We start from the raw sequence: 18,668 nt of genomic DNA on the forward strand, positions 1-18,668 counted from the left end.
AGTTGTGGCAAGAGTAGATTATGGCAATTTCACTAAAAAAAAAACACCAAAAACCCACATCAGAAATCATGGTTACTACTTTGTAAAGTATGAGCTAACCACAAGCTACATTTTAAAGCTTTAGTGATTAATGAAGTTGATCTACTGGTTCATACATTTTGGCCTGGTATTTGCTGTTCAAACTTTCCTGAGATAGTGATCTACAGTCATAACCTGGTGGATGGTCCTGGTGACCCACCACACCTACCTTCACTGGACTCCTGCTGCTGCCACACCTGGGCTATATTGCATGGCTGAGAACACTGCCAGCTGCTTGCATTTCCAAACCCTTAGATGTGCCCATAGCTGATGCATCCACTCTTAAAGGGCACACAGCGCCTGACTGACTTCTAGTGGCCTACAAAGGCAGCTCTTAACAGGAGACTGGAGCTTGGCTGTCCCAGTGTCCTGCCTGTTCCTAGCTCCCTTGGCTTGACTTCCTGGACTCAGACCTTGGACCTGATAGACTTTTGCCATCTGCTGCCACAACCTCTGGATTGACTTCTGGTTCTGTTGTCTGCCTGCCCAGACTTGTACCTCATCTGATTCTCCACAGGACTGCCCTAGGATCCACCTAAGATCTGCCAGCCACCAGAACCCAAGGGCTTAATCTGCAGGAGAGGCAGTTTATAGGCAAAGCTTCAGTTGGCCCTGTTTCTGAGTTTCTCTGCCAGCAGATGTGGGCCTAGTGGGCTTGTTTGCTAGGCAGTACCAACCATACCTTGGCATTAAGGGTCCACATATCCCCTCAAGTTCTAGACCCAGAACTTCAGCTCCTGTCAAGATTGAAACATTGTTCACCTTAAAATGGGCAAATTAAAACCACCCTTTAGTATTTCTATTTTGCTTTGGGGCTGGTCAATCACTTTGTCAGCTTGCATGTTTTAAGTCAATTTGATGCATTATATTATAGGCATGTCTGCCTATATACAGTGTAAATCTCTAGCCAGAAAATTGTTTTAAGCTATAGTACACAGGGACCTTGGCAAAGTTGAGCAGCCCAGTAGCTCAAGAGGCAAATACTATGCAGAATACCTGGGCTCCATTCTTGGACTAGGCTTCTATAACTATGGGACAGCTGGAGTAACATTTATAGTTCCTGAAGTATGTATGTGACACCTAGTGGCCAAAGTCTTCATTAACTAGTTTCCAGAAAGCTATGATTTGGGGGCCCCTGGAATGAACCACTGACAATGGGTATAAAAATTAAGATAAAAATTTGAGATAGTTGTGATTGGTACTGTAGCCTAGTAGATGGGGTCTGATTAAGTGCAAAAGATGAAAACCAGCCAGGCTAAAATAAAAACTGTTGACTAATTGTAAAGTGAGATGTTTGAAGGAAGCTGATAGTCGTTACTCTGGAACGATCTCTCGCAGTCCTCCCAAGACTTAGCCTGGATGAGCCAAGTGTCCAAATGTGAGGAGCTGTGGCCAACCTAAAAGGAAGAGCCAAAACTGAAAATGTAAACCCAGCACCTTGAACCTCAGGAATTTGATGGTCCTGCCAGATCAGAATGTGCAGATAAGCTTCCATTAGATCTAAGGAGATGAGCTCCTTTGCGAGCCACCACAAGCACTGTTGACTGTTTCCATGCAGAATTTGGGAACTCCAGCACTGGTTCACCTTCTGCAAGTTGAGAATAGGATGAAGAGACCCTTCCTTCTTGGGAACAACGAAGTATACCAATAACTGTCCCTGCTCTGCAGGAGGGACTGGACAAATGGCATTAACTTCTGGAGAGTTGCCCACACAGCCTCTCACCTGCTGCAAGAAATCACAAGACTCTACAAAGGTGTCCTGAACTGGAAACAAATCTAGAGTGTAACCATGCAGATTACCTCCAAGACCCACCTGTCTGCTGTAACCTTCTCCCACTCCTCGGAAGCAATATATCTGCCTCCTACAGCTTGTGTGGGAGTGGGGGCCCCTGGCCTCATTGGGGAGGCTTACTGCCTCCTGACCAACTCTGGGAGTCAGACTAACTCAACAAAAGGACTGCAGATGACCAGAGCATTGCCTAGACCCAGGGGGAGGAACAGGTTTAGCAGAATGAGAATGCCAAGAATCCCTAAAAACAAGCTTGTGAAGAAAAAACCACTTTGCTTCCTATCTTCTGGCCTTATTGCCCTTAGTCTCACCCAAAAGCTTCACTAACTGGTCCAAATTCTCCCCAAACAGGAGTTCTCTTGAAGGGGAGATTAAAGAGCTGCGCCTTATAGGACAAGTCTGCTGACCAGTTCTGTAACCATAAAAGCCTGTGAGCTGCCACAGAGGAAACCATACTATGAGCAGAGATTAGAACCAAATCAGAGCGAGCATCAGCCACATAAGCCACTCCCACCTCAAGGTGGGCCACTTCCAAGGGCAAAACGTCATCTTCTGGACCCAGACAGGCTGCATCATGCTGGCACACTCTGCCGTGTGCAAGGTGAGTGCAGAGACCTTAAATAAATGCTTCAGCTGAATTTCCAGTTTGTGGTCCTGCATAATCTTTCAAAGCAGCTGCCCCAGCCACCAGGATTGTCTTGGTGACTGCTGAAACAGCTGCATCCACCTGCAGCACTATCAGAAGGTCCAAGATCTCCAGAGAGGGGGTAAAATTTGTGCCATTGCTGGTCCATCTTCAAGCCAGAATCAGGAGAGACCCACTCCCTTATCACCAATTTCCTGATCTTCTTGGGCAGAGGAAAGGCAGTTGTCAGTCCTCTCAGACCATTGAGCACTGGATTGACTCCCCTCACTATGACTTCCTGGGAGACCTTAAACCCCCCCCCCCCCCCTCTAAAACTTGGGGAATAAATGGGCACAGCTCCTCCAGCTTGAATAGTTAAACTAGGGACATCCTCTGGGATTGGGAACCCATCCAAGGCCAGGTCATCTGTGTTTGAATCAGATCCTGGGACCATCCCCTGCATGTCTGGGGGGCCACCTTGCAGTGCTCCCAAGGTGTCTGCCAGAGGCCAGGTCATCCTGTGCCTGACAGACCCAGGGGCCACAGGGAATCCTGAGAAGAATGTTTAGATCCCCTGCTGGGCGGGTCTGCCAACCACTCTGCTGTTTTTAAATTCCAGATCTTTGATTGGCCAAAACTGCCTGATGAAGCAGCACAAATTCAGGAGAGAAGTCCACAGGCTGCTCCCCCATCACCTACAGGGGCTCTGGTTCTACAGTGTCATCCAGGAGGTAGGCAAACCAGCTCCATAGAAGGGGGAGGGGAATCCTCCCCTGGCACCACAAGGTCAGAATCCAACTTTGAGGCAGAGGTCCAGCTGAATGGAAGCCTAGACTGAGGCCCCCTCCTCTCCCAACCCACAGTTGACACAAAGAGCACGAATCCAACCTGCCCCCTGCTGTGCAGCGGTGGCCATCTTGGATTTTGGCACCATGTGGCAAACTGCAGTAGAGCTCTGATGAAAAATGGCACCTGCTGAAAAGGAGCTGCACTTGGCCACCTACTGTTGGACCAAAGCACTGGGGCCCACATCTGCCTGCCCCAAAAGTGTCACTCACTGTGGGATGTGAGAAAGAACCAGTACATGCCCTGGAGTTTAGGTAGCCCCCTCCCTTCAGCAAGTGATTGTGTGATGTCTCACTTGCCTGGAGTCCAGGCTGCTGACCCTTGCACCCTAGACACTGACTGGTCTTCTCTGGCTGCAGTACCCACTGCCCTGGCCAGGCCCACCTGAGGAACTTTAGGTTCTGATGAAATTTATTTATATTCTTATATACTTTTATTTTAAAAATCTTTTTTTATATTGATTTTTATTGTAGTGACAAAAGCAACAAACAAGTGCAACCATACAACTCCAATAGTCACATTTTCTTATACCCACAAGTGTATGTACAGTTCAGAGAAAACTGATTCAACAAATGCTGATGTCCAGCCACACTTTTAGGCCAGAAACCAGTGATGGAGAAAACTCCAAAACTCTACATACAGTTAAACAGGTCCCCAACTCCTCCCACCCCCTCGGGACATTGGTCAGAAGAAACAAAAAGAAATCTAACAAGTAAGGTCTGGAACCAGAAGAGAGATGCAGGCAGGTTTTCCCCCCTCAGTCTACCCCAATGGTAAATCATTAAGGAGTAAACTGCGCACAGCAGGAGAGACAAAGTTTAGATACGTTTCCCAGCGATGCACAAAATGGGCACAGGGTCGAAACCACTCAACCTTAGCAATATACTTATCCAACAGACAAGCCTGATGAATTGCATTACGAAGTTGTGTTAAAGTTGGGGGATCAGCTACTATCCATTTTTGTAAGATACATTTCTTCGCTAACAAGATCAGTCGAAACCACCACCTCGTAGTTGACTTAGTAAAAGTTATGCCCCGACTATCATCCCATAGAAAAACATTAAAATGAAACGCAAAGCGAAGGGCACATGTCTGTTGGAGATAGAGATGCACCTGCTGCCAAAAGGAACTAATCTGAGGGCAGGTCCAAAACAGGTGACCCAGAGTACCTCGGGGAGCTCCACACTTTAAACAGCCTGTACTGCCCGTCCCCATCTTACTCGCTTGCACAGGGGCCACATAAAATCTATGTAAAAACTTAGATTGCAGTTCCTGTAAAGGGAGGGGGACAGAAAAAAAAAAGCAGCTCGTGAGAAACACTGACGATAAGGTGTAGTGAGAGGTGCCCAGTTCCCTGTTCCAGCCAGCTACCATTCTCACCCACAAAGGAGGGTCCCTATGGGCTTCTAGCAGGTGATACCAAAAGGAGAGCCTATGTCGCGTGGGGTCAGCCATATCTAGAAAATCTGATAAAAACTCCCAAGCAGGATGGTGTGGATCGGGCAACCGCAAGGCATGAATATAGTGTCGAACCTGCAAATATGCATAAAAATGAACATTAGACTATATTGGTCTCGCAGCTGAGAAAAAGAAAACAGCTGGTTGGAATCATCCACTAATTGCCATACAGATTTAATGCCTCTCATACCAAGAGCCAAAGACCCTGTCCTGGATACCCGGTGGGAAATCTAAGTTGCCTCGTAAGGGCAAAAAATGTGTTACCGCCCGGGGAAACTTAAAACGCTGACAGGCCCATCGCCATGCCACGTACACCGGTCGAATTAACACGCTAGTCCGTAAGTGGATAGGGAGCTGGGCCAACGGTTTATGCAAAATATAAGCAAGACTCAGAGGATGCACCCTAGCTTGCTCTACAAATAGAGGAGTGTAGTAAGACGTTGTCAGCCAGTCCTAAAAATCTTTTTAAAATAAATCCTGGACTGCAGGTTTGCATCTCGAACTTTTTATAGCTGAGATATTACCCCAAGTATTAAAAGCTAGTTTTGAATATCTGACCCAAGGATTCTGCTTAAAGAATGGCTATAGAATTTGATTTTCAAATGAAAAATTGCAGTTGAAACTGAAGGAGCTTACCATGCAAGATGACAGAAATGAGAATCCACAGATGCTGCAATTATTTCACAGTTTATTTTTTTAAACTCTCCACTACGGTCACTGAAGGAAGTAATCTCAGTTGGACAAACAAAGGTGAAGTCCCGAGGATAGAACAGCAACACCACATATTTTCCTGAAGAGAAGGCAAATTGTGTGAGTGACTTCTAGACCAAAAGCTGTTTAAGTTGTCTATAGGGCTAATTACAGAAAAAAAGACACCAAGAGTAAAGTGGCTGTTAGCAGTAAAACCTAACCTCATAACCAAGATACAAAAACTTATTTGCCTTCTAGTTTAACCTAAGCCCTTCTTCAAAGCATGCAGAAAAGATATTTTCTTTTTAACAGGATTAAGCAGATATCCATGAAGTCAGGGCTTTAATTTATTGGCACAATCATTTTAATGTTGGAATTAACATGAACATGGAAAATGAACTTTATGAAACTCAGTATGCTACCAGATCACTTTCAACATTCAAAATTCTAGACAGCAAATAGCATTTAAATGCAGTTTTCTATAGCACAGCAAAATGACTTCCATCATGCACAAGACTTGAAGGTTTTTATATTCTTTTCTAAAGGAAAAGTGAGAGCTCCAGAGCACCTACCTTCAGATTAAATTATTACAGAAACCTGATATGAGGCAACATATCTATGAAAGTCTAAGAACATGCTATACTGGGTCAGACCAAGAGTCCATCAAGCCCAGCATCCTGTCTCCAAAAGTGGCCAATCCAGGCCATAAGATCCTGGCAAGTACCCACAACTAAGCATATCCCATGCTACTAATTCTAGTAATAGCAGTGGCTATTTTCTACGTCAACTTGATTAATAGCAGTTAATGGACTTAAGAACTTATCCAAGCCTTTTTTAAACCCAGCTACATTAACTGCACTAACCACATCCTCTGGCAACAAATTCCAGAGTTTAATTGTGCATTGAGTGAAAAAGGACTCCGATTAGTTTTAAGTGTGCCACATGCTAACTTCATGGAATGCCCCCTAGTCCTATTATCTGAAAGAGTAAATAACTGATTCACATTTACCAATTCTAGACCTCATGATTTTAAAGATCTATCATATCCCCCCCTCTGCTGTCTTCTACAAGCTGAACAGCCCTAACCTCTTTAGTCTTTCCTCATAGGGGAGCTGTTCCATCCCCTTTTATCATTTTGGTCACCCATCTCTGTACCTTCTCCAATTGCAACTATCTTTTGAGATGTGGAGACTAGAATTGTACATAGTTCTGAAGGTGCAGTCTCACCATGGAGCAATACAAAGGCATTATGACATTTTATGTTTTATTTACCATTCCCTTTCTAATAATCCCCAGCATTGTTTGCTTTTGACTGCTGCAGCACACTGAACCAATGATTTTAATGTTATCCATTCTGACACCTAGATCTTTCTTGGGTGGTAGCTCTTAATATTGACCCTAACATTGTATAACTACAGCAAGGATTATTTGTCCCTATATGCATCACCTTTCACTTATCCACATTAAATTTCATTTGCCATTTGGATGCCCAATTTTCCAGTCTCACTAGGTCTTCCTGCAATCACAATCTGCTTGTGATTTAACTACTCTGAATAGTTTTGTATCTGCAAGTTTACCTCACTCCTTGTATTCCTTTCCAGGTCATTTATAAACATAAGAAATTGCCATGCTGGGTCAGACCAAGGGTCCATCAAGCCCAGCATCCTGTTTCCAACAGAGGAAAAATCAGGCCACAAGAACCTGTCATGGGTCTCAGTGCAGAACCCTGAGGCACTCCACTGCCCATTCCCCTCCAATGAGAAAATTGTCCATTTAATCTTACTGTTTTTGGTCTTTTAAATAAGTTTGTAATCCACGAGAGAACATAGCCACCTATCCCATGACTTCACCTTTCCTAGAAGCCTCATGAGGAACTTTGTCAAATGCCTTCTGAAAATCCAAGTACACTACATCTGTTAACCTTTATCCACGTTTGTTAACTCATTCAAAAAAAGTGAAGCAGATTTGTGAGGCAAGACTTGCCTTGGGTAAAGCCATGCTGACTTTGTTCCATTAAACCATGGCTTTTTATATGTTCTGTGATTTTGATGTTTAGAACACTTTCCACTATTTTTCCTGGCACTGAAGTCAGGCTATAACTGGTCTGTAGTTTACTGGATTGCCCTGGAGCCCTTTAAGTACCGTATTTCCACGACAATAACCCGCCCACGTATATAACCCGCCCACACACATAACCCGCAGGTTTTCAAGATTTATGAAAAAAAGTTTTAATATACCCCGCCTCCTCATATAACCCGCAATTCAAAAAAAAAATAAAATTTTAAATACCTGTCGGAGGGCCGCGTGGGTCCAGGCGGGCGGCGGGAGCCGGGTGGTCGCGTGTTAAATCTAGGCCGCGGGCGGGTGGGCGCTTGTTCCAGGCGGCGGCGGCGGGGGCGGGTGGACGCGCGTTAGTTCGAGACGGCCGGCGGGTGGTCGCGTGTTAAATCTAGGCCGGGTCGCACAGGCGCGCATTCATTCACTGCCGGTGGGGGCAGCCCCCACCGGCAGTGAATGAATGCGCGCCGAAAGCAGCTTGTTCCAGGCGGCGGTGGCGGGTGGACGCGCGTTAGTTCGAGGCGGGTGGTCGCGTGTTAAATCTAGGCCGGGTCGCTCAAGGCAATCTAGGCCGGGTCGCTCAAGGCAGTCACATGCCGTGACGTCACGGCATGTGACTGCCTTGAGCATCGAATCGCAGGGGTCGCATTCATTCATCCAGGCGGAGGAGCCGGCTGCTTTCGCCGCTACTGCCTTGAGCGCCGAAAGCAGCCGGCAGCGGCAGCTGAAAGCAGCCGGCTCCTCCGCCTGGATGAATGAATTCATTCACTGCCGGTGGGGGCTGCCCCAGCCCCCACCGGCAGTGAATGAATGCGACCCCTGCGATTCGATGCTCAAGGCAGTCACATGCCGTGACGTCACGGCATGTGACTGCCTTGAGCGACCCGGCCTAGATTGCCTTGAGCGACCCGGCCTAGATTTAACACGCGACCACCCGCCTCGAACTAACGCGCGTCCACCCGCCACCGCCGCCTGGAACAAGCTGCTTTCGGCGCGCATTCATTCACTGCCGGTGGGGGCTGCCCCCACCGGCAGTGAATGAATGCGCGCCTGTGCGACCCGGCCTAGATTTAACACGCGACCACCCGCCGGCCGTCTCGAACTAACGCGCGTCCACCCGCCCCCGCCACCGCCGCCTGGAACAAGCGCCCACCCGCCTGCGGCCTAGATTTAACACGCGACCAATCAGGAAGCGGCCGGGCGCAGGGATAGGACGGACTCCTCTCAGCTGCAGCCTATTCAGAGTCGGGAAACTTTATTGGTTGTAAAATTTTTTCTGGATAACCCGCCCACGTTTATACCCCGCGGGGGGCATGCGGGGTAGGTAAAAACGCACATTACCCGCGGGTTATATGCGTGGAAATACGGTATTGGGGTTCATTGGCCACCCTTGATATGAAGATTTTGTTCAGGCCTTTGGCTCACTCAGCTTGTCCCAGAGTCCTTTGCTGTCTGCCTTAATTGAACCTGCTGGTATACAGTGAACCTTTCACTGACCTCAGACTCAAGAATTTGGAAGATATCTGGAAGACCTGTAGGCTCTGCAAAGCCTATAATTAAATAGCAGATGGCTGAAACTGCATTCTTTTGCTTATCTGGCTCCAAGAGATTTCAACTGAAATCAGAGTTTCTACTTGCACCTTGGAGATTAAGTGATTGATCTTTCAACAGAATAAAGAAATTAAACAGAGCACAAAGCAATGCTAAACAAAGGAACTTTTAAGGTGGGAGGAGATTTCAGGCTAGAGAAGGTCAGCTTATTACACTGTCATATTGCATAAGTGATCCTAGTCACAAGCATTTTCTATGCATGATTTGAAACTATATAATACAGCTTTCACAAGAGACTAAGACACAGTAATGCCCTGCCTATATTGAAGGTCTTGCATCTGTGTCTTCCAAGGATATGCAATATGAAATTTATATTTGTCTCAATGAAGTTTGTAAATATCCTTGTATATCTGCAGAGAAGTGCCGTTGTACAAAGTCAGATAATATATACACCCTCCAGTCTTCAGGTACAATGGATAATTTTAATGAGGTTACAAGTTTTTACTAATAGGTCTGAAATTTCATTTTAGTTCTTTCAGAACTCTGGGGTGTATACCATCTGGTACAGGTGATTTACTGCTCTTCAGTTTGTCAATCAGGCCTAGGGTCACCATGATTTGGTTCAGTCCATCTGAATCATTACCCATGAAAACTCTGGTATGGTATGATTCCAACAGCCTGACTTAGGATTGTTCCAGCAATTATAGAAATAAAAGCTAAATCGTTACAAGTTATGAGGATGGCTCCTTGCCTCCCTCACATACTCTTGTATATTGTACTCTGTTCCCCCTTTCTTATTTCCTACTCCCAGTTAAGCCATCCTTGTTATAATGTATCAAATCAGAATCTCTGGCACTGTGCTCTGCTGGCTCCAGTCCTATCTTAATGAGAGAAAATACAGTGTTAAAATTGGCATCCACCAATCCAAACCCAGAAAACTACAACAAGGAGTACCTCAAGGATCCTCTCTCTCATCAACACTGTTTAACATTTACCTCATCCCTCTATGTCAACTCTTGATGAAACTTGGATTCCTGCACCATATATGCAGACGATGTGCAAATCCTCATCCCCATTAAGGACTCTCTACCCAATGCTCTGAAAATCTGGGACTCTGCACTTGAAGAAATAAAGAATCTACTCACTGAAAACTCTGGCAATCAATACTAGTAAAACAGAACTTCTCTCCACAAAGCAACATCCCCCTCAATCCTACCAATTATTCACCAGCTGGCCCCCTCGCTTTACAGCAAGTCTGTAGTCTTGGTGTTATCATAGACAACTATTTCTCACTAAAAAAATTCATTGCAGCCACTGTAAAACAGATTCTTTAAACTCCACTCTAAAAAGAATCGAATCTCTCCTACACCTGCATGATTTCTAAACTGTTTTACAAGCTACAATATTGTCAAAACTGGACTACTGTAATTCCATTCTACTTGGATTGCCTAAAAACTCATTAAAAATGTTACAAAATGCAGCCGCCCGAATACTCACTAATGCGCATCGCCATGACCACATTACACCAGTACTCCAATACCTCCACTGGCTACCAGTAGCATTGAGAATTACATACAAAGTCCTTACCCTCTTACACAAATCAATCTAAGAACATAAATTGCCATGCTGGGTCAGACCAAGGGTCCATCAAGCCCAACATCCTGTTTCCAACAGAGGTCAAAAACCAGGCCACAAGAACCTGGCAATTACCCAAACACTAAGAACCCATGCTACTGATGCATTTAATAGCAGTGGCTATTCCCTAAGTAAACTCGATTAATAGCTGTTAATGGACTTCTCCTCCAAGAACTTATCCAATCCTTTTTTGAACCCAGCTACACTAACTGCACTAACCACATCCTCTGGCAACAAATTCCAGTGCTTTGTGCGTTGAGTGAAAAAGAATTTTCTCCAATTAGTCTTAAATGTGTTACTTGCTAACTTCATGGAATGCCCCCTAGTCCTTCTATTATTCGAAAGTGTAAATAACCGAGTCACATCTACTCGTTCAAGACCTCTCATGATCTTAAAGACCTCTCATATCCCCCCCTCAGCCGTCTCTTCTCCAAGCTGAACAGCCCCAACCTCTTCAGCCTTTCCTCATAGAGGAGCTGTTCCATCCCCTTTATCATTTTGGTCGCCCTTCTCTGTACCTTCTCCATCGCAAATATATCTTTGAAATGCGGCAACCAGAATTGTACACAGTATTCAAGGTGCGGTCTCACCATGGAGCGATACAGAGGCATTATGACATTTTCCGTTCTATAACCATTCCCTTCCTAATAATTCCCAACATTCTATTTGCTTTTTTTGACTGCTGCAGCACACTGAACTGACGATTTTAAAGTATTATCCACTATGATGCCTAGATCTTTCTCCTGGGTGGTAGCTCCCAATATGGAACCTAACATCGTGTAACTACAGCAAGGGTTATTTTTCCCTATATGCAACACCTTGCATTTGTCCACATTAAATTTCATCTGCCATTTGGATGCCCAATCCTCCAGTCTTGCAAGGTCCTCCTGTAATGAATCACAGTCTGCCTGTGTTTTAACTACTCTGAATACTTTTGTATCATCCGCAAGTTTGATAACCTCACTTGTTGTATTCCTTTCCAGATCATTTATATATATATTGAAAAGCACCGGTCCAAGTACAGATCCCTGAGGCACTCCACTGGTTACCCTTTTCCACTGAGAAAATTGACCATTTAATCCTACTCTGTTTCCTGTCTTTTAACCAGTTTGTAATCCACGAAAGGACATCGCCTCCTATCCCATGACTTTTTAGTTCTTAGAAGCCTCTCATGAGGGACTTTGTCAAACGCCTTCTGAAAATCCAAATACACTACATCTACCTGTTCACCTTTATCCACATGTTTATTAACCCCTTCAAAAAATGAAGCAGATTTGTTAGGCAAGACTTCCCTTGGGTAAATCCATGATTGTGTTCCATTAAACCATGTCTTTCTATATGCTCTATGATTTTGATCTTGAGAATAGTTTCCACTATTTTTCCCGGCACTGAAGTCAGGCTCACTTGTCTATAGTTACCCGGATCCCCCCTGGAGCCTTTTTTAAATATTGGTTACATTGGCCACCCTCCAGTCTTCAGGTACAATGGATGATTTTAATGATAGGTTGCAAATTTTAACTAATAGATCAGAAGTTTCATTTTTGAGTTCCTTCAGAACCCTAGGATGCATACCATCTGGTCCAGGTGATTTGCTACTCTTTAGTTTGTCAATCTGGCCTACTACATCTTCCAGGTTCACAGTGATTTTGTTCAGTTCATTTGAGTCATCACCACTGAAAACCATCTCCGGAACTGGTATCTCCCCAACATCCTCATTAGTAAACACGGAGGCAAAGAATTCGTTTAGTCTTTCTGCAATGGCCTTATCTTCCCTAAGAGCCCCTTTAACCCCTCTGTCATCTAATGGTCCAACCTACTCCCTCACAGGTTTCTTGCTTTGGATATATTTAAAAGAGTTATTATGAGTTTTTGCCTCTATGGCCAACTTCATTTCAAATTCTCTCTTCGCCTGTCTTATCAATGTTTTACACTTACCTTGACAATGCTTATGTTTTTACCTATTTTCTTCAGATGGATCCTTCTTCCAATTTTTGAAGGATGTTTGGCTAAAATAGCCTTTCACCTCACCTTTTAACCATGACAGTAATAGTTTTGCCTTCCTTCCACCTTTAATGTGCGGAATACATATGGACTGCGCCTCTAGGAATGTCCAAGCCTGTTTAAACACTTAACCTTTGCAGCTGCACCTTTCAGTTTTTTCTAACTATTTTCCTCATTTTATCAACCAAGAAATGCAATGGTTCTCTGACCACTTTACATTCCACAAATCCAATAGACCTACAAGAATACACCAAGCCAAACTCAAGACTCCCACTCAAACAAATTAAACATGTTTCCACAAGAGAACGATCATTTACCATAGCAGGAACAAACATCTGGAATAAAATGGCCACAGACCTGCACCTGGAGCCTTGTCAAGAAATTCAAACAAAACTTAACTTGGCTCTTCAGAGAAGCTTATACATAATGCCCTTAGACTCCTCAAACAGTCATCCTACCTCAGCCTCCCTCTCCTACCATTCTATCAGCCAGCCTCTCCCCCCCACCCCCCACCTTCCCTCTCACTACTATCTGCCTTCCTCTGCCTGAATGTACCTAATTATACATAGATTGTATATTTTATTTTACATAATACACCTAAGTTTATACCGTTGGTAATTATACATAGTTTCTCCCATTAGATGGGATTCAATTGTACTATGTTGACTCATTACCTTATTTTGATATATGCTTGTTCTTTCTGAACTGATTGTAAAGCCTGTTGCTAAATTACTGTTCATTGTAAACCGAGGTGATGTTTGAAATGTTCCGCAGTATATAAAAAACCTTTAAATAATGTAACTATACTCCTTCAAATTGTCTCTTGTTGATTATAGTTACTGCCTAGTTCGATGTAAACAGAGTTGATTTGATTTGTATCAAGAAAGTCTGTATATAAAAGCCTTTAATAAATGGTTCTCCCAACATTCTCTTCAGTAAACACTAAAGCAAAGAAATAGTTTAATTTTTCTGTGATGGCCTTATCTTCTCAAAGTGCCCCTTTAACCCCTTGATTATCTAACAGTCCAATTGACTCCCATCACAGGCTTTCTGCTTGATGTATTTTAAAAGTTTACACTGAGTTTTTGCCTCTATGGCCAACTTTTCAAATTCTTAGCTTGTCTCATCCTGCACGCCACTTAGCTAATGCTTAGTGGTGTGCAGGATTTGGTGAGAGATTATGTGGTGGGGCCACTTGGCAATGGTGATCATATGATCAAATTTGAATTAATGACTGGAAGGGGGTAGTAAGCAAATCCACTGCTCTCATGCTAAGCTTTCAAAAAGGGAAAATTTGTTAAGTGAAAAATATTTAGGAAAAAACTGAAAGGTGAGGCTGCAAAGGTAAGTGTGCAAGAGGTGTGGTCAGCTAAAAAATACCATCCTAGAAGCAGTCTAGATGTATTCCACACATTAAGGTGAAAGGAAGGCAAAAATATTACCAGCATGGTTAAAAGGTGAGGTGAAAGGCTATTTTAGACAGAAGATCTTCATTCAAAAATTGGGTGAAGGATCCAAACAGAAGAAAACAGGATAAAGCATAGGCAAGTTAAATGTAAGACAAGCTAAGAGAATTTGAAAATTTGGCTCGAGGCAAAAAAATAAAGCTCAAAATTGCAGAATATATAGAAAGGCATGATTTAATGGCACGAAGTCAGCATGGCTTTACCCAAGGCAATTCTTGCCTCACAAATCTCCTTCACTTTTTTGGAGTTAACATGTGGATAAAGGTGAACTGGTAGATGTAGTGTATTTGGATTTTCAGAAGGCGTTTTGACAAAGTTCCTCATGAGAGGCTTCTGGGAAAAAGGAAAAAAGTCATGGGATAGGTGGTGATATCCTTGTGGATTATGAACTGGTTAAAAGACTAGAAATAGTAGGATTAAATGGACAATTTTCTCAATGGAAAGGGGTATACAGTGGAGTGCCTCAAGGATCTGTACTTTTCAATATATTTATAAGTGATCTGGAAAGGAATAAGACTAGTAAGGTAATCAAGTTTGCAGATAAATTCAGAGTAGATTTCAGTTTAGATTTTATAGGAACATTTGAAATATAAAATATATGTGCAGGTGGATATTTGAAAAAATATAAATTAGACAATATGTACAGGTAGGCTGGTAGGTACTAGACCACTGTCGTCAGTGAAAGGGATAGAAGGGGAGGGAGGGGAACTAATAACAGTATTTAGGAGTCTTTGCTAGGGGGAAGAGAAGGGGAGAGGCAGATAGGAGGGGATGGTGAGAGGGCTGAGGAGTTAGAGTGCAAGCTAAGTTTGGTCAACATCTGGATATGCTAATGTGAAGAGCCAGGTTTTGAGCCCTTTTTTAAATTTAGAAAGGTTAGGTTGTAGGTGGAGGGCTGTGGGCAGGGTGTTCCATAGGGAAGGTCTGGCAATGGAGAAAGCCCTTTCTCTGGTTGAGGTGTGGTGAGCAATTTTTAGGGAGGGGGTGTATAGAGTTCCACAGGTTGGATCTGGAGGGGCAGGTTGATGATCGGAAAAGTAGTGCATTTGAGCCAAGTGTTATTTTGATTTGTACAATAAATTGTGGAGAATGGTGTTTTGTATTTCATGTGGGAAGCTATAGGTAACCAGTGGAGGTCTTTTAGGATAGGGGTAACATGATCAGATTTGTGTGTTTAAGAGACTTCTGGCCATGGAATTCTGTAATAGTTGGAGGGGTTTGATAGAGGGAGGCCCAGAAATAAAGAATTGCAATAGTCCAGTTTAGTTAAGATAGTTGCCTGTAGGACTGTGCGAAGGTCTTGGGTATTGTGGATGTGAGGTTTGAAATTTAAATGTTGGTTAAGATAGACACCGAGATCTCTCACATTGCAGCTGAATTTGTCAGGGGGAGGGTTGGCATTGCTTAAGGCAGGGAGTGAGTGAGCTGGGGGATTGGAGATTGTGAGGAGCTCTGTTTTAGTTACATTTAAAGTGAGATGTAGGTTTGAGAGGAGAGTGTTGAAGGCAAGAATCACAAAACTAATGTTTTGGGGAGGGATTCGAATTTGAATGTCAGTGTACATGAAGAACTTTAGGCCAAGATCAGAGAGGAAGGAGATAGATATTGAAGAGCATGGAAGAGAGGGAGGAACCCTGTGGGATGATTCAGTTGGCTATTTTTACAGTGTAATTTGTTGATAGGATGAGAACCATTGCAATGCAGAACCAGTGTCACCGATTTCAGCAAGGTGGGTATGGTATGATTGACGGTGTCAAAGGCAGCAGATGTGTCAAGTAGGGCTAGTATGTATGACTACCGTGGTCCAATCCCTTGAGTATAGGGTCAGAAAGGGTAATGAGACTTTCAGTGTTACGAGCTTTACAAAAACCAAATTGAGCTGGGTGAAGGTTGTGCTCTTCAAGGAATTCGCTGAGCTGGATATTGACTATTTTCTCCATTATTTTTGCTATGAAAGGCAAGTTAGAAATAGGGTGATAATTAGCTGGGATACTGGAGTCAAGGTTAGGTTTTTTTTTAGGAGAGGTTTGACTACTGCATGTTTAAGGGGGTTGGGTACTTTGCCATGTGAGGGAGCAGTTTTAAAATGGTGGCAGGGATGGAAAGAAGAGTCTTAGTGGGGATTGTATCTGATGAATGAGTGGCAGGTTTAGCCTTTTGGAGGATTCGTTCAATCTATTTAGGAGAGGAGAGTTAAAGGGACTAGAGATTAGTGCTTGAATTTTTGGGAAGGAGATTACAGGGGAGGGATTAACAGGGAAACATTGGAGGACATTAGTGATTTTGTTTCTAAAAAATCATGGCAAGTTCCTCATATTTAGTGCTGGCATTTTCTTCAGTGGAGGGAGAGGGGAGGGGGTGGTTAGTTCAGTGACAAGAAAAGCATTGGAATTGAATTGGTAGTCATGTATTTTGTCCCCAGCTCACAGCTGCCTACAAATCTTCTCTTCACTCATACAGTCTACCCTAAAAGCAAAACAAGACTACCATTCTGCCAGAGTCTTTAGCTTTAAAGCAGTAGTGTATCAAGGTTTACTGAATTGTGGGAAATTCTTTTTTACTATAGGGCAGACTATTGGCTATGGTGGTAAGATTGTTCCAAGAAGAGTGAAATATCAGTGTTAGTAAGGTCAATGTGCTAATTTTTCTTCAAATGCTATGAGTATCAGTAGAGCAGGGTTTATGATAGGAAATAGTGCTATAGGGGAGAGTAGGAGTGTTTATGGTGAGGAGAGCATTTATAAGGGAGTGGTTGGACCATGGGACTGGGATTGTGGAAGGGGTATGGTGAGATTGAATGTTAGCATTAATGAATATAAGATCAAGAGTATGACCTGCTTTGTGTGTGGGGGTTGTGATCAGTTGTCTGAAGCCTATAGCTTGAAGGATATTTAGGAAGAGTTCACAAGATGGGGAGAGAGGGAGGGCATCTATGTGGAGGTTGAAATCTCCTAGAATTATGGCAGGGGTGTCAATAGTGATGTCTGATAAAAATTTGATGGGGGAGGGATCCTGATCAAACTGCCCTGGAGAGGTGTGTATATGGAGGCAAACTTAGTTCTTTGGCTTTGAAGAGGCCAATTTCAAGTTTATGGGGAGCAGTGATTTTTGAGGTTTCAAGTTGAGATGTTTTTTGCAGTGAGGATGAGGCCTCTGCCTCTTTTTGGGTCTTTGAATTGAGAAAATATTGTAGGATTGGGTAAGTAGCTGATTGATGAAGACTTTGTCAGTATCCTTAAGCCAGGACTCCGTGATGGCACAGATGTCTGGGTTGGTGTCTAAGCAGGTCAAATAAAAATCAGTGCTTTTTTTTTTTTTTAAATGGATTGAGCATTAAAGAGAAGAATTGCTATGGTAAAGACACCTAAGAATTGTGCAAGGGGAGATACCATGATAGGTATGAGGTGTTTGCTGTGATATAGGGCACAGGGATATGGAGGGGTTGATTTATATGTGGGATAGAGGGTACATTATAGTATAGTGCAAATTGGTGAGGGATGAGGAGAGATGTTAAAAGCAAATGTTGCTGCAATGCTGGTGCCAGATAGGTAGTCAAGCAACACAATTCAGTTAACAAGGTGGGTGGGGTGAGAAATCTGTAGGAAATGTGGTGAAACAATTAAATGAGTAACAGGACTGGCAATACTACAGGAAAGAGTGCAGGGAGATTATAAATTGAGGCCAAGCCTAAATAAGTGTATCACAGAAATTAAAATACATAAGGCAGAGCTATTAGGCTGAGTGTAAGTGAGAAAACTAACTAAATACTCAGATAAAAAATAACCAAAGTGTCAAAGTAGTAATATAAATACTGGTGATTAATGCAGCAAAGGGTACATGGAATGTTCATTCAGAAAGTGGTGACAATTGTAGTGGTAGGCACCTGCGTGAGAATTGCAATGGTACTCAGCATCACCTGTTTTGAAGTGTAAAGCCCATTGTCAGAGTAGTATGCCTGGAACAGGCTAATTTCTTTGGCAGAGATTAGTTTGCTGGAGTGAGCAATGTACAAGTTTGCCAGTTACTCTGTACTGGGTTCATCCTTAGCTTCCTTTATACTTTGCTGTGCCCTTTGGAGGGTAAAGAGCCACTAGATAAGTTTGCTGGATGTTATAGCCAAGCTTACACTTACCCTTGTAATCAGACAGCTTGATGTCTTTGAATTGCCCATCAGGCATCACTGCTGTGGCTTCAAAATCAGGGGCAGTTTTGCCAATTTGTGCACTTCCTGAAGACATTTTTAGTACCTGGAAAAGATAAATGGCATCATACTAGTATATTTAAATGCCCACATTCAGGTATCAGATACCCAAAGCTCAAGACCACTAGACTAGCACAGTTAACTAAATCAGTTGTTCTCAACCTTTTTTGGCTGGGACACATCTGACAGATGGTTCTCACATGGGTGACACGGAATATGACCATCATGGGGCTAAATGTAAACACAGGAATCCTCTCAACCCCCAGCAAT

The 18,668-nt window shown here is 43.4% G+C and overlaps 1 protein-coding gene across 4 annotated transcripts in view; it reads right to left on the minus strand.

The window, feature by feature from the left end:
• The window catches only part of PRDX1 (peroxiredoxin 1), a 51,333-nt gene that overhangs the window by 12,489 nt on the left and 20,176 nt on the right, over positions 1-18,668 (minus strand). For all 4 annotated transcript variants that reach the window (XM_029618490.1, XM_029618489.1, XM_029618488.1 and 1 more), the window contains exons 2-3: positions 18,330-18,444; positions 5,433-5,586 (exon numbers count right to left, since the gene is read on the minus strand). In XM_029618490.1, coding sequence (XP_029474350.1) covers positions 5,433-5,586; positions 18,330-18,435 — 260 coding nt within the window. In that variant the 5' untranslated portion in view covers positions 18,436-18,444. The remainder of the gene's footprint in view (positions 1-5,432; positions 5,587-18,329; positions 18,445-18,668) is intronic.

This window comes from Rhinatrema bivittatum, chromosome 10 (assembly GCF_901001135.1).
Source record: "Rhinatrema bivittatum chromosome 10, aRhiBiv1.1, whole genome shotgun sequence".
Lineage (NCBI taxonomy): Eukaryota > Metazoa > Chordata > Amphibia > Gymnophiona > Rhinatrematidae > Rhinatrema > Rhinatrema bivittatum.